Raw genomic sequence first — 16,360 nt, forward strand, 5'->3', positions numbered from 1 at the left:
GGCTACATGTACATCTGTCTCCTCCATTAGACTGGAGACTATTTGAGGTGGATTAAGTCACCTAATTATAGCATAATGACTTAGCAGACAGGTACTAGATAAAAGTTTTTTAAACTGACTGGAAGAAGATCCCCAGTAGCTTGCACGGTCTATCTAAAGGGAGAAAGTACACCTTTGGACTCTAAAGTGCACTTTTGACTAATCTTGGAGAAATATACCCCTCAGTCAGCATCAGGCACACAATGTCCATTGCAGGACTGGAGAAGCTGGAGCACATCACCCTTTTCTCTCTCCATCCAGGCAAGATGCAAACGATGGTTAGCTGGGGCATGCAACTCACCTCCCTGTTGGATTCCATTACTAAACACATAGATACCATTCTCCTTGGTTCCCTGGGCAGAGGGGAAGTTGAAGACCTCCCCTAGAAAATACTTCAACAGGTAAGGAGTATTCCTTTTAATTCAAGTGTCTGATTTTAAGAAAATTATGTAAAATTAGAATATGTCCAAAAGAAACAATGTTAGGATGTTAACTTGACTTATTGTGGTGATCATTTTGCAATATATACAAATATCAAATCATTATGTGTACACAGGAAACTAATATAATGTTGTATGTCAATCATTCCTCAATTAAAAAAAAACTGTTTCCATTAAAAAGAAAAGGAAAAATAAAAGAAACAATATACTATGGTGAGTACATGAACCTGGGCTATAAATTTTATCTAGTCTAAGAGATTTCTAAAAACATTGTCTAATTATAAAATTCTATGAAATTTATTACAAGATCAAAAGATCACATTATATATATTTTATAAAATATATTATGCATATATACAATATATATTATATATATTAAAGAACTTAAATAACTTTCTACTGTCATGCAGCTAGAAAGAGCGCCAAGCCTATCCCAAGCATCTGAACACCTGACCTCTAATTACGATGTGTTGGAGACTAATACTTCTAATAATAAGCATATTCATTATTACAATTGGTACAGATAATAAGGATGCTAAGCATCTGGACACGTGTCACAGGAGAATTAATATGACATCAAGAATGCTACTAAGAAGATTTGTTCAAAGAATCTACATGCCAGCTAAGATTTCCCACAATGTCCTTTGGAATTTACTTTGATGTATTGGAAATATATTTATTCACTGAACAAATACTTACTGAATAACTGGGAGACAACAAAAGATTTCAAGCAGATATATATTTAAGATATAGGACATGGAAAATAAGTGACAAAACAGCAACATTAAGCCCTCATATATCAATAATTACCCTAAATGTAAATGGATTGAACTCTCCAATCAAAAGACACAGAGTGGGAGGATGGATTAAAAAGCAAGACCCAACAATATGCTGCCTCCAGGAAACACATCTCAGCACTAAAGACAAGCACAGGCTCAGAGTGAAAGGATGGAAGACAATACTCCAAGCTAATGGCAAACAAAAGAAAGCAGGTGTTGCCATATTCATATCAGACAAAGTAGACTTCAAGATAAAACAGGTTAAGAAAGACAAAGAAGGGAAATATATAATGATAAAAGGGACACTCCACCAAGAAGATATATCACTTATAAATATATATGCACCCAACATAGGAGCACTAATGTACATAAAGCAACTATTAACAAACCTAAAAGGAGACATTAACAACAACACAATGATAGTAGGGGATTTTAATACCCCACTTACATCAATGGATAGATCATCCAGACAAAAAGTCAATAAAGAAACAGTAGACTTAAATGAAAAACTGGACAAGATGGACCTAGTAGACATATACAGAGCACTCCATCCAAAAACAGCTGACTACACATTCTTCTGAAGCGCGCATGGAACATTCTCAAGGATAGACCATATGTTGGGAAACAAAGCAAGCCTCAATAAATTTAAGAAGATTGAAATCATAACAAGCATCTTTTCAGACCATAATGCTACGAAACTGGAAATGAACCATGAAAAAAAAAAAGGGACGGGGAAAGTGACAAAAATGTGGAGATTAAACAACATGCTACTGAACAACCAATGGATCACTGATGAAATTAAAGGAGAAATCAAAAACTATCTGGAAACAAACGAAAATGAAAATATGCCATACCAAACCATATGGGATGCAGCAAAAGCGGTCCTGAGAGGGAAACTCATAGCAATATAAGCCCACCTTAACAAACAAAAAAAAGCCCAAATAAGCAACCTTAAATTACACCTAACAGAACTAGAAAAAGAAGAAAAAACAAAGTCCAAAGTCAGCAGAAGGAGAGAAATAATAAAAATCAGAGCAGAAATAAATGAAATTGAGACCAAAAAGCAGTAGAAAGGATTAATGAAACAAAGAGTTGGTTCTTTGAGAAGATGAACAAAATCGACAAACCCTTAGCCAGGTTTACTAAGAAAAAAAGAGAAAAGGCTCAAGTAAATAAAATTAGAAATGAAAGAGGAGAAATTACAATGGATACCATGGAAATACAGAGGATTATAAGAGAATACTATGAGAAATTATATGGCAGCAAATTGGACAATCTAGAAGAAATGGATAAATTCTTAGACTCATACAACCTCCCAAAACTGAACCAAGAAGAAATGGAGAATCTGAAGAGACCAATCACAAGTAAAGAGATTGAAATAGTAATCAAAAACCTCCCAAAAAATAAAAGTCCAGGACAAGATGGCTTCTTCAGTGAATTTTACCAAACATTCAAAGAAGATTTAATACCCACCCTTCTCAAACTATTCCAAAAAATAGAGGAAGATGGAACACTTCCTAAATCATTCTACGAGGCCAACATCACCCTGATACCAAAGCCAGACAAAGATAATACAAAGAAAGAAAATTACAGGCCAATATCGCTAATGAACATAGATGCAAAAATCCTCAACAAAATATTGGCAAACCAAATACAGCAATAAATTAAAAAGATCATACACCATGATCAAGTGGGATTTATACCAGGGACGGCAGGGATGGTTCAACATCTGCAAATCAATCAATGTGATAGATCACGTCAACAAAACAAAGAATAAAAACCACATGGTCATCTCAACAGACGCAGAGAAGGCATTTGACAAGATACAACATCCATTTATGAGAAAAACTTTCAACAAAATGGGAATAGAAGGAAAGTACCTCAACATAATAAAGGCTATTTATGACAAACCCACAGCCAACGTCATACTCAACGGGGAAAGACTGAAAGCCATTCCTCTGAGAACAGGAATGAGGCAGTGCTGCCCACTCTCACCACTCCTGTTCAACATAGTACTAGAGGTTTTGGCCAGAGCAATTAGGCAAGAAAAAGGAATAAAGGAATCCAAACAGGTAACGAAGAAGTGAAACTCTCACTATTTGCAGATGACATGGTTTTATATATAGAAAACTCTAAAGAATCTGTTGGAAAACTATTAGAAATAATCAACAACTACAGCAAAGTTGCAGGGTACAAAATCAATCTACAAAACTCAGTTGCATTTCTGTATGCTAATAATGAACTAACAGAAAGAGAGCTCAAAAAGATAATACCATTTACAATTGCATCAAAAAGAATAAAATACCTAGGAATAAATCTTACCAAGGAGGTGAATGACCTATACAATCAGAACTATGAGACATTATTGAAAAAAATCCATGATGACATAAAGAAATGGGAAGATATCCCATGTACGTGCATTGGAAGAATAAACATAGTTAAAAGGTCTATATTACCTAAAGCAATCTACAGATTCAACGCAATCCCAATCAGAATCCCAATGACATTCTTCACAGAAATAGAAAAAAGAATATTAAAATTTATATGGCGCAACAAAAGACCCCGAATAGCTAAAGCAATCCTAAGAAAAAAGAAAAGTCAGGAGGCATCACAATCCCTGACTTCAAAACATACTACAAAGCAATAGTAATCAAAACAGCATGGTACTGGTACAAAAACACACAGATCAATGGAACAGAATTGAAAGCCCAGAAATAAAACCATACATACACGGACAGCTAATTTTCGACAAAGGTGCTAAGAACATACAAGGGAGAAAGGAAAGTCTCTTCAATAAACGGTGTTGGGCAAAATGGACTGCCACATGCAAAAGAATGAAAGTGGACCATCTGCTATCGCCATTCACAAAAATTAACTCAAAATGGATTAAAGACCTGAAGGTGAGACCTGAAACTATAAAACTCATAGAAGAAAATATAGGCAACACACTAATTGACATTGGTCATAAAGGAATCTTTTCGGATGACATGCCTACCCAGACTAGGGAAACTAAAGAAAAAATAAACAAGTGAGACTTTATCAGATTAAAGAGCTTCTATAAGACAAATGAAACCAGAATCAAGATGAACAGACAACCCACTAGCTGGGAGAGAATATTTGCAAAACACACATCTGACAAGGGGTTGATCTCCATAATATATAAAAAACTCACACAACTGAACAACAAAAAAACAAACAACTCAATCAAAAAATGGGCAGAGGGGGGCCGGCCCGGTGGTGCAAGCGGTTAGGTGCGCGCGCTCCGCTGCGGCGGCCCGGGGTTCGCTGGTTCGGATTCCGGGTGCGCACCGACGCACTGCTTGGCAAGCCATGCTGTGGCGGCGTCCCATATAAAGTGGAGGAAGATGGGCACAGATGTTAGCCCAGGGCCGTCTTCCTCAGCAAAAAAACAAAGAGGAGGATTGGCGGATGTTAGCACAGGGCTGATCTCCTCACAAAAAAAAAAAAAAATGGGCAGAGGAAATGAACAGACACTTCTCCAAGGAAGATATACTGATGGCCAATAGGCACATGAAAAGATGTTCAACATCACTAATCATCAGGGAAATGCAAATCAAAACAACACTAAGATATCACCTCACGCCCATTAGAATGGCTATAATCACCAAGACAAAAAACAACAAGTGTTGGAGAGGATGTGGAGAAACAGGAACCCTCATACACAGCTGGTGGGAATGCAAACTGGTGCAGCCTCTATGGAAAACGGTATGGAGATTCCTCAAAGAATTAAAAATAGAAATGCCCTATGATCCAGCCATCTCACTACTGGGAATCTATCCAACAAACCTGTAATCAACAATCCAAAGAGGCTTATGCACCCCTATGTTCATTGCAGCATTATTCACCATAGCCAAGAAGTGGAAGCAACCTAAGTGTCCCTCGACTGACGACTGGATTAAGAAAATGGGGTATATATATACAATGGAATACTACTCAGGCATAAAAAAAGACAAAATCGTCCCATTTGCAACAACATGGATGGGCCTGGAGCGTATTATATTAAGTGAAATAAGCCAGAAAGAGAAAGACAAACACTGTATGATCTCACTCATATGTGGAATATAAACCAACACATAGACAGAGAAAACTGTATTGTGGTTGCCAGGGGCAATGCGGGTGGGGGGTGGGCACAAGGGTTGTAGGGAGTCATATATATGGTGATGGATAAACAAAAATGTACAACCCAAAATTTCACAATGTTAAAAACTATTAAAACATCAATAAAAAAAAAAAGCCAAGCACTATTAAAAAAAAAAAAAAGATATAGGACATGAATTTTAGTAAGAGAATGGAGTGAAGGGAGTCAAACAGAAGGCTAATAAAATAACCTGAGTGAGGAATGATAAAGGTCTGAACTAACATAGTAGCAGCAAGACTGGAAAGAACACAGTGGGCATGAGAGATACTTGTAGAATTAAAGGAACTGAGACCTGCCAAGGGATGGTATAGTAAAATGTAAGCTTACTCTCAGGTTTCTGCTAGGTGGATGGCCGGTAGTGCCATCCAAAGAGACAGAAAATAAAGAGAAAATAAGACTTTGTGAGAAAGATGATGAATTTTATTTTAGACACTGAAATGAAGTTCCTCTGGTCTCCCAGTTAGCAGTTAGAAATAGGGGCTTTGGAGTTCCAGATTAGACGTATACCTTAGAGAGTTAATGGCACAGAAGCCCAGGGAAACAACATCAAAGTAAAAGGCAGGTATGACAGAATATCAACCTAAGAAGAGTGGGGAGCATATGGAGGTGGTGATGGAGACCACAGGAGTTTGACAGGTAAGGAGGGCACGCAGGAATAAAGACAGTTACTCCCTCTAGAGTCAATTCTGATAAAATCACATCCGGTGCCAGTTCTATCTTTGATTGAGTCCTACCATACTTTGAAGTGGATCTCTTGGGAAACTGGGAAGGATGAGGACCTGGGCTGTCACCATAGTTTAAACGCTATCAAGTTCCCAGCTAAGATGTTCAAGCAAGGACAGTTTTCATGTAAAACAGTTGTCTAAACAAGCAGCAGAGACTTGCAACTTGAAACTTTTTTGAGGAAACACATTAAAGGTGAGCGAGTTCATAAAAAGGTATTTTGATTTGCCTAAGTGCTAAGAAGTATTTCCCTTTTTCTTCTATATTTCTTGGAATCGTGTCAAAAAGATTACATTATTCTAGAGTCATAGCATATTTGAAACAGTGAACATATTTTTTTCAAGTAGACTATCATTTTGGAATAATTCTAGATTTAGTAAAAAGTTCCAAAGACAGTACAGAAAGTATATCCTTCACCCAGTTTCCATCAATGTTAACATCTTATATAACCACTGTCAAAACTAAGATCGACACTGGTACCCTACTATTAACTAAAGTCTGGACGTTATTCACATTTCACCAGTTTTTCCACTAATGTCCTTTTTCCATGTCAGTATATACATCAGAATACCATATTGCATTTAGTTTTCACATCTCTTTCATCTCCTCTGGTTTGTGACAGTTTCTCAATCTTTCCTTGTTTCTCATGACCTTGAAAATGTAATTAGTATAATTTGTCAGATATTTTGTAGAATAACCTTCAATTTGGGTATCTCTGATTTTTTTGAAAAATTAAACTGGGATTACAAGTTTTAGAGAACTCCAGAACTGCCCTTCTCACCCTATACCTATACAGAGAGATATGTGCTATCAACATGCATTATCACTAATGATATGAATTTTGATTACTTGATTAAAGTGGTATCTGCCAGGTTTCTGTACTGTAAAGAGAGTATTTATCCCTTTCTAGAATACACATTTACACATACAACAGATTTATTATATTTTGCTTTAGATGAGATTGGAATCTTGCCAAAGACATCAGTGCATCAGAGCAGGCTGTACAAGACACCAGAGAACCTTGAAAGATACTTCTCAGAGCACTCTCTTTGTTCTTCCTGCAGCCCTGTGAGTCAGATCTTATTATATTGATGAGTAATTAGTCCAATTAGATAAGTCAGTCTTGAATTTGATTTTCAAGTGAGGAGCAACAGATATTTAGTACGAACATAAAACAAAGCCATTAGTCCATTACAAAACAATAAAGTACACCTAACCCCAATCCTGATAATTAGTGGATATAAATAAATATTCCAAAACTCATAGTATTTGCAGATATATATTCTAAAACTCATAATATTTGCAGATGTATAAACATAATGTATTGACTTGAGAAATACCATGTGGGAATTAAATAGAAAGACTATCTAATATTCCTTACCAAAGTCCTAATTATCAATAATTGAGAACTCCAATTCAGCATAAATACATAGAAACTATCCTAATACATATAAATCCCAATTCAATATTTGCTTAGGCTATTAAAAGAATTAAAAAAAAACCTTAATATGCAATAATCCTATAGTCTTTATGTAGTATTTAACTTGTAGTTATTGTGTGTGTGTGCACACGCGCGTATAAAATTTAGGCATTTGCTCTCATTCATATAGTATTTATTTAGCATCTTGCATAATGTGATAAAAAACTGCTTAAAAAATAACAGTATAAAGGGGCTAAATGTATTGAAGTTTTAGCAAATAAAACTAGTATGAATTTAAACCTACATAACATACAGTTTGAAACTAATGGCAATTTTTCTGCCCAAATTTTGTCAAATGTAAATTCTGTGTTTAAAACACCAGAAATTGAAGTAACTGATTCTATTGCCATATAATACTAGGAAATATCCAAAACTGTATTTTGGGAGACCTATAATTCTTAGGGCCTTATAACCTAGATTTATTTCTGCTTCATCCTAAACAACATACATCTTGCATTTTCAGAAACTTGGAGCAATTGCTTTCAATATTTTGCACTGAATTCCAGGGTTTATATCCCAAGTGTGTATCACAGCATCAGAAAATATACGTGTGCTTTGAAGATTCGGTCATATCAGATGGCAGCCTAATAATATATTATTCATGACTCAGTTACAGATAAACAATATGGTAAACACAAAAGCAAAGTATTAAAAATTCACATGTATCAGAGAAAGCTTTTGCCAAAGAATAAAAGTTGAGGGTGAGAAGGTTTAAAATAAATAAATAAATAACTTAAGGAAATCTTTTTTCTTTTTTAATTAATCTTATGTTCTAGATAGTAAACTCTTTTAAGATAAGGATGGACCCTTATTCAAATTCTAAAAAGTTCTAATATGTTATACAGTATAGTTCCTTCACATATGAAATACTACTTTGCGTTCAATTTACTTACATTATAATTAACATTTTATAGTTCATGCTTATAAGATCTTACTATAAAATATAGACACTGATTACAAATTTATATTTATAACTTAATAAGTGGAAAAATAAAAATGTATGATAATTTGAAAGGATTTATTAGGTGGAGAAGTAGAAAGGATTTTTTGATGCAGTTTACGTGTATCTCAGGGAGAAATTTTTAAAAGCCCTCATGATGATCTCACTTGGGGGTAGGAGGATGTGTGGAGGGGAATCTTCTATTACTTTCCTTTCTAATCTTTCTAATCTTGCTTTGCTCTTGCTGTCACATTAAACCAAATACAATGTTGTACTTCCAGATTAAACGTAAAATCAGGTGGAAGCTCACAGATACCCCATTTCGTCAGATTTAATATAACCACCTTTTTCAGTGTGAATGAGAGCTACCTTAGAAAGTTTTCATTGTTTGTAACGTAGCCTTCAGTTTATCTACCTGTGCTTTTTAAAACATCAAACTAATCACACCGTTCTCCGTCTTAAAACTTCAAACTATCTGCGGTTGGTCACCGACATGCCACCCATCCTCCCTGGGTGCCACACTGCTTCTCCTCGCACACTCTTCTCCCCTTCGCCATCTAACTCCTATTTGTTTATTATGTCGCAGCCTTCTCTAAAGAGACTTTCCCCTAATTGTGTTATGTTCTCCTCTCCTGTGCATTCCCATCGTGTGTAAGATGGCCCCAACACTCCCAGAGCACCTCTTAAATTCAAAGTGCTGCTGTTCAATCGTGAACAAGACAGACCTGATTCCAGCTTCATGGCTATACAGGCAGGCTGGGAAGAAGGGCTTCAAGCAAACAATCAGAAATAATAACAAAATTATTAGAAGTGTTCAGAGTGCCTTAAAGGAGAAATAAAGAGAGTATAGAAATGTAGAGTCTAACCTAGAGGGATGGTGAAGGAAAGTCCTCCCTTAAGATGTCTAGGCAAAGACAAGGAAATATGCAAAAAATATTCAAAAAGTTGTAGGCAGAGGAGGCAACATGTACAAAAACACCTTAGGCAATGGAGTAGAGGGAATATGGCATATTTTAGGAACAAAGAGAAACAGTGATGCAAGATGAAGTTGGAGAATGCACCGGGCCCAAATCATGCCAGGGGCCTGCAGCCACCTTGGAGGTGCACTACTCTGCTTCCCCCAGAAAGAACTCGCTGTTGAGCTGTAAGAGGGCAGTTGGCTGTCGTGGTCCAGCGGCAACTCCTTCAGGATGCAGGACAGCATGCCACCAAGGACACCCTCTTCTCTGGCAGCCTCCAGTCCATGACTAAGTTGGGTGCAAGGAGGAGGTCTGGCCCTTTCTGCCCAATGCAGGAGTCCTCTGACAGGTCCTCTTGCTTCAGGCCTCCTCACTGGACTGGCCAAGACTTTGTCAGATTTGTCTCGCAGATTATATACACCCAATTACCCCCTTTCCCCAGTTTGAGGCTCTCTCTGGATTTTGGTCTTGTTGTATTTGCTCTGAGAGTCAATGACTGAATACTGTATTATAGATACTATCAATTAGACACAACAAATGAGACTCACATAATTGCATTCCCAGCTTTCAATAATTTCACTGGAGGTGCTGGGAGAATTGAAACACAGTTGTGAAGATTTATAATATTTTTTCGAAGAAACTCAAAATCAGCTATGTCTGGATGAACTAGATAACTCTCAATGGGCTGTGTTCTGTTTTCATTAAACAAATATTTAATTATAGCAATTTATTGCTAGAAATAGCATAATACATTTGGCATAATTCAAGCTACAACAGAGATAAGAAATGTTCGCTCAATTACTTTTGTTGGGTTTGCGCAATGAGCTACTTCCCAATTATGATAGTTAACAAGGCTTTTCTTCAAAGGGAGAAAAGGATCTACTACCTCAACCTAGTAAATATATGCTATAATCAATCTCTGATAAACTTTTGCGAGGGAGTAAGTTTTTGTCAGGGTTCCCTCTCCAACACCTATCTTGTCCTCTCACATGGGTATTAGCCATGTAGATTGACACATGAGACGAGCGGATTGACCCCACTCCCCGCTCCAGTCCAAGACAATCAGGATACTCTCATCCTCCTTCACCAAAACCAAGAGTGACCTAATGGAGAGATCTTAGGACTTAAGTTTGATGATGGTGGGAAGTGACGTCCCTCCCCTTTACTCCCCCCAGATGTGAAAGGATAAAAAGTTGCTACAGGTGGCCATTGGAGACAATCAGGGAAACCAGGCTGAAGACAAAGCCTACACAGCAGGGTCAAGACAACCAAAACATAGACGTGAGACCTGGCTGAGCTGTGTCTGAAGACTGCCCTATCCCACTTGATGATTGAGGCCAGGTTTAAATGTATCTCCTATTATTTGTACTATCAAAAGCATTCTAATATACAAGGGTGTTTTCTTAGTTTAAAATTACATATTTGATCCTGCATCTCAGCTTACCTTCTTGCCTCTGCCAAAAAAATAATGGTCAACTGTCATTCTGCACTTCATGTTTAATTTTGTTGATCTTCACTAAAAACAGGCTTAAAAATTTTTGCATACCGTTTCAACAAGTATCAAAAAATATTGTAAAATATAATAAACTATAAACTTGTGCATTAGCTAATTAATGTGATTAAACACTTGAATGCTAGGGGAAAATCATTACCGAATACCTCAAAGAGTCCACAAGTGCAAAGCAGCAGACTCTTCTCTGATTTAAAAATAAAAAAAGTCGCTAATATTTATTTGTTTATATAAGAGTTTGCAATGATGACCCATGGGCCAAATCTAAGCCATATTTGTTTGTCTGTTTGTTTTGCCCAGACAATATTTAAACACACATGTGAAAAAACACATAGCTCTGCACGACAACAATCAACTAGAGATGAAAAGTTGCTACTCACTTTAGGCCAAAAATGAACTGCCAGTTTTGATTACATTATCCAAGGTCCACTTTTCCCCCTTTTGTGACCTTACCACTGTAAGGCATTTGAATCTGTGACCTGTGGTTTAAGTGCACACATTAATGTCTTGGCAGCTAAGTACAGATTTATTCGATATACTGAAAAAACCGGACAGGGAATCCAAAAAATTGGCACAAAAGTCAATAATGCTTTTAGATGAGTAGAAACTTTAAACAGGATCTTTCACATCCTGGGTAGTAAGATTCCAACCACCAAATGGGTACATATCTTACCTGTAGGTCTTTTTCTTCTATCTTTTTTTGGAGCACTTCAAGGCACTTGGTAAAGTCAGTACGGACTTGATCAGGAGTTGAAATAAGCTCACATCCCTATGTGTTAAAGTAAGAGAAAAGGTAAAAATAAGAACGATGTCAGCCTTATGAATGAGATCAAGAGCTATGAAAGTAAAGATAAGGTATCAGTAGACATATGCTATTATGCCTGTATTATACCCGATCATTAGCATCATTATCATTATTATCTTTTTTATTTCACATAACAGGACATCTCAGGAATGGGTGTTAGAATATTACAATAACCGTCTGATTATGACAATCATTTTACCCAAGAAAAGTACAGATTATACTACATTAATGGTCTTTTTAAAAATCACTGCTGTGATGACATTCAAGATTAACATAAGGACTCTGGCTACAAGTTTTATAAAATATATTCACAGTGAAATTATCTGAAATTAAAATTAAACTATTTCTAAAATACTTTCAATTCTTCAAGCAGACCTCCTAAGTTTACTTACATGAATGGAAAAACTAATGTTAATATTGAACTAATGATAAAACTACATTTTAAGTTAGCTGTCCTATAAAATTCTTGTACGGCACTTTTTCTTCCCCATGCAAAAAGCAGCATGAAGAGCTATGCCAGAGTAAATAAGTCTCTCGGATTATCTTTTGGACATAATGAAGTGAATTCATAAGTTCTTTGTCTCTTGTACAACACACACCTTACCCAGTGAAAAACACTGATACATATTTATAAGTATAAAGCCACAAAAGTGCAAGCTAGTTGGCACTAGTGAACTTAGATGGCTGAAGAAACGATATTTTTCAAATGACACCTCCTCCGATGTCTTACAGAGCCAAAGGTATGTAAAACCAGAGTGTAATGCGACTTCTTAAGACTTCTTAATTCAGGAATAAAACAATTCATGGTCTCTGACAAACAGCTGAGTAAGGGAAAGTTAAATATAATCTAGTATATAAAGTTGCCATTCAAAGAGTTTTCAAGGATACAAAACACCCATTCTGCCTCTTAAATTATTCCAAGAACCATTCTCAGTAGATTTAAAGGTTCTTCTTTAACTTCAAGGTCTCTTTAAATGTGTCAAGCTCAACCTATGCTTCATTCATTTATGACTGTCCTACAATATAGTGACCAATGAAGAAATTAATTTCTCATCATTCAGAAATATATTATGCCCTAAAAGATGTATATGTCATCTTTACAAGATCGTCAACATATACTTTCCTCACCCTAAAAGAACACTGAAATTTACTATAATCACCAAGCAAGGACATAAAGAAATCGACTCATCTCAGGTTAACACTCCTAACAAGGAAGATAGAAGAATACACTAGAGCATACAGAAGGACTATCAGGGCTGAGGAGATTACACTGTAACCAAACCAAAAATCACTATACTGAAAGTTCCCTGAGGACAGGAATTGTGTTTCATTCATTACTGTTTCCAGTGCCTGGCACCAGCCTGCTATATAGTAAGTGTTTAATAAATGTTTAAATAATATTCTTGAGGGATAAAAATGTATGCTGGCAAACAGGGAGGAGAGTGTGGCATTTTACTGTTAAATATAGCATATATGACCACGGGACATTACCTTCCTCTTTTAAGTGCTGACGACAGAAATAATCACTCCAGCAAAAGAAAACAAAATTTAAAATGCAAATAGAAATAGCAATACAAGAGACGGTTAAGAGGTCATTGTCTACCTTCACAGTTTCTTCACAGAATCAACACAGATCCACAAGAAAAATTATGCTAAAGAGAACTCAAGAAATTATCTATCTAGCCCCATTCTAATATTTTGGAGATTAAGAAAACAAAAATAAGAGATTTAAATTGACTTGCTAACAACTGGACAGCTAGGTAGTAATTAGCACTGTCATATCTAGAAATTCTGTCTTTACTACCATGAAATGGGAACAAATTCCTAGATATCTGACAGAAAAAGTCATGTAACATCTCTAGAGTTGATTCTACAAGACTGATATTATGAAAAAAGCTACTTGAAATATATGAGCAAGGCTTGAATAATATCTGACTTTACCTCATCAATTTAAGATGGACACACAGAAAAGGTTAAGTCAGGACATGGAGACAGATTACCAGCACTGAAAAATTCAAACTGTATCTAAACTAAGAACTTCTAGAAACTCTCATTGAGTTGTTTATCAGCCATCCACAGCTTCTGGGAATTTTCATGAGTTTAAAAGATTCTAATCTCATCACAGATTGAGAATGAATTCACTAGAAGTGGACACAGCTCCGCTACCCCTCATAGGGCAGTTTTTAACACCTAGAAAGGAGACCTGTAAAACAAAATATTAGCCAAAGTGCAATAACTGGCCTTTGGCCAACTAAAGATATTTTCAGTGTTTTCTGGGTCTTATGATAATACATTAAGATCTAAAAGAGGAGAAATATAAAATTAAAGATGAGAACTATCAAGATCCTGTAGGATAGGATAGTTGGATAGGATACCTTCCAAAGCATAAACTACAAAACTCTTTAAAATAGTCATAAGATAACAATGTTTGAATGGAAACTTGTTTCAACAACTATTATCATCTTTGATTTTTCTCAGTTGTCTGAAATATATTTTTTTAGGATACAAATTATTATTTTATGAGCCAGCAGGTGGCTCCAATCTCATACTATGCATTTTTCTCATGTAGGTTTTCTCATTATACAAATGGAAATTTAAATAACTCAATTCTGATAATAAGTTTCCTTTATGAATACGCTACTTCTCTCAAGCTGGATTATCATCTTTTAATATTACATTTTGTTAACTTTGTTTTATACTAGAATTTGAAAGGAAAAGACTGGGATTGGCGTCACAGATTTCAGCATGTGTCAATATCAAGGCTATTCCGATTTTGTTCTAACCTAAAAAGAATCTTTTGAAGATGAGGAACCACAATGCCCACTCTCTCCTCTCCAAACCATACCCACATAAAGGGAAAAGCAACGAGAACTGAGTAAGTTAGAACAACTAGTTTAAAAATTCTGTTCCAGTGTCGAACTGACCTCAGTCTTCCTTATCAAGACTCTCTCATCCCATAAGTCAAAACCAGGAGAAGACATATATAAATTTAATTATAAATCAATTACCAGAGGACCAATCAACTACGTTTTAGGGGTTTATTAGGTGTCTACTGTTTTATTAAATAATACTGTGCACCGAAGAAGTAGGAATCTACCACATACTAATAATAGAGCCCAATGGAAAATAAAAACATGAACATTATAATTAGTAAATATATAAAATATAAATATATTTGTATGTTTGTGTGTGAGAGGAAAAGACAGATAACGGGAAGCTCCTTTTCTTCCTCTTCCCAGACTGCAAAATTCCTAGCAATGCTTTGACACTATCCAATAAGTGCTTAAAAGTCAGTCTTCTATTCATCCCTAAATTGCTCCTTTCTTTTTGCTGGGTAGTGGGGGTAGTGTCGGCATTTGAAATCCCATTTTGACTCTGGGGCTAAGCTATATTCTCTAAAATAGAGCCATTTGCAATATACTGCAATACATTAATTACATTAGCTTCTCCTTAATAAAGGTGTAACTGAAGAACAAAAAGTTGCAATGTTGAGAATTATATAATAATAGAAAATATGTAATAACAAATCGAAATAATTCACAATGATCAAGGAAATATGAGTTCATAGGGAACACCGGATCTTCAGCCAGGAGGAGAGACTCAAGGCTCCTTGAGGATAGGGAAATCGACTTCTGCATTTCAGCTGCTAGGATAGTACCAGCACATATTAAGCAGTTAACAGAAGTTTGATGGACAGAGAAATGACGGATGGGTTAAAACCATTGCTCTCCTCATGGGACTCATGGTATGCATCTCTAAAATATAAACATGGATAAACCAGACCATGAGTCTAACACAGAAAAGCAACAGTGACCGGATTTTCTACATATTATGTTACCGCTGCCATAAGTAAATTAACGCATTTGTTTTAGGGAACTATTAATGCAGATTCTTAAAATGGTGACAAATACTACTGCTTCATATGCAATTAAGTAGATTAAAATACGATACATGAATGTTAACAAAGCTAACATCCAATGAGGGAAAGTGAAAAACAAATGTACACTGAGGATAACAAAGGCAGCAGTATAGAGTGCTACAGAAATAATTCAGAACATTTTTGAAAGAGTTGTAATTTATTTCTTAAAAGAAAGACAAGTGACAAGGAAACAAACTGATATCAAGGATTTAGTAAAAATTTAGCAATAAACAGTTTTCAGAACATGCCCTGGAATGATATTTCAGCTCAATTTCCAATACTGCCCATATCTATAGCTATAGCAAACACAAAAATATATGCTCATAATATATGATCCTAATCACAATAAAATCACAAAGCTCCTAAAAAGTACAGGTTTATGTTCAGTGTGGTATACTCACACATTTAAAAAAAAAGGTTCAAACAATAAAGGTTATGGTAAATGCTTAAATTAACCAATTTTATTATTATATAAGTTATTAATAGTCTACCTTATGAGTATTAAAATATTTTATTAAAATGACCAAATAACTTTATTGTTATGTAATTTATTAAATCCATCTTATGACCGTTAAACTACGAATCAAGATACTGGCTGTGAGCTATA

The 16,360-nt window shown here is 35.7% G+C and overlaps 1 protein-coding gene across 3 annotated transcripts in view; it reads right to left on the bottom strand.

The window, feature by feature from the left end:
- The window catches only part of TPK1 (thiamin pyrophosphokinase 1), a 327,688-nt gene that overhangs the window by 146,940 nt on the left and 164,388 nt on the right, over positions 1 to 16,360 (bottom strand). For all 3 annotated transcript variants that reach the window (XM_058532212.1, XM_058532223.1, XM_058532219.1), the window contains exon 6: positions 11,703 to 11,798. In XM_058532212.1, the coding sequence (XP_058388195.1) occupies positions 11,703 to 11,798 (96 nt within the window). The remainder of the gene's footprint in view (positions 1 to 11,702; positions 11,799 to 16,360) is intronic.

Source organism: Diceros bicornis, chromosome 3, assembly GCF_020826845.1.
Source record: "Diceros bicornis minor isolate mBicDic1 chromosome 3, mDicBic1.mat.cur, whole genome shotgun sequence".
Classification (NCBI taxonomy): Eukaryota; Metazoa; Chordata; class Mammalia; order Perissodactyla; family Rhinocerotidae; genus Diceros; species Diceros bicornis.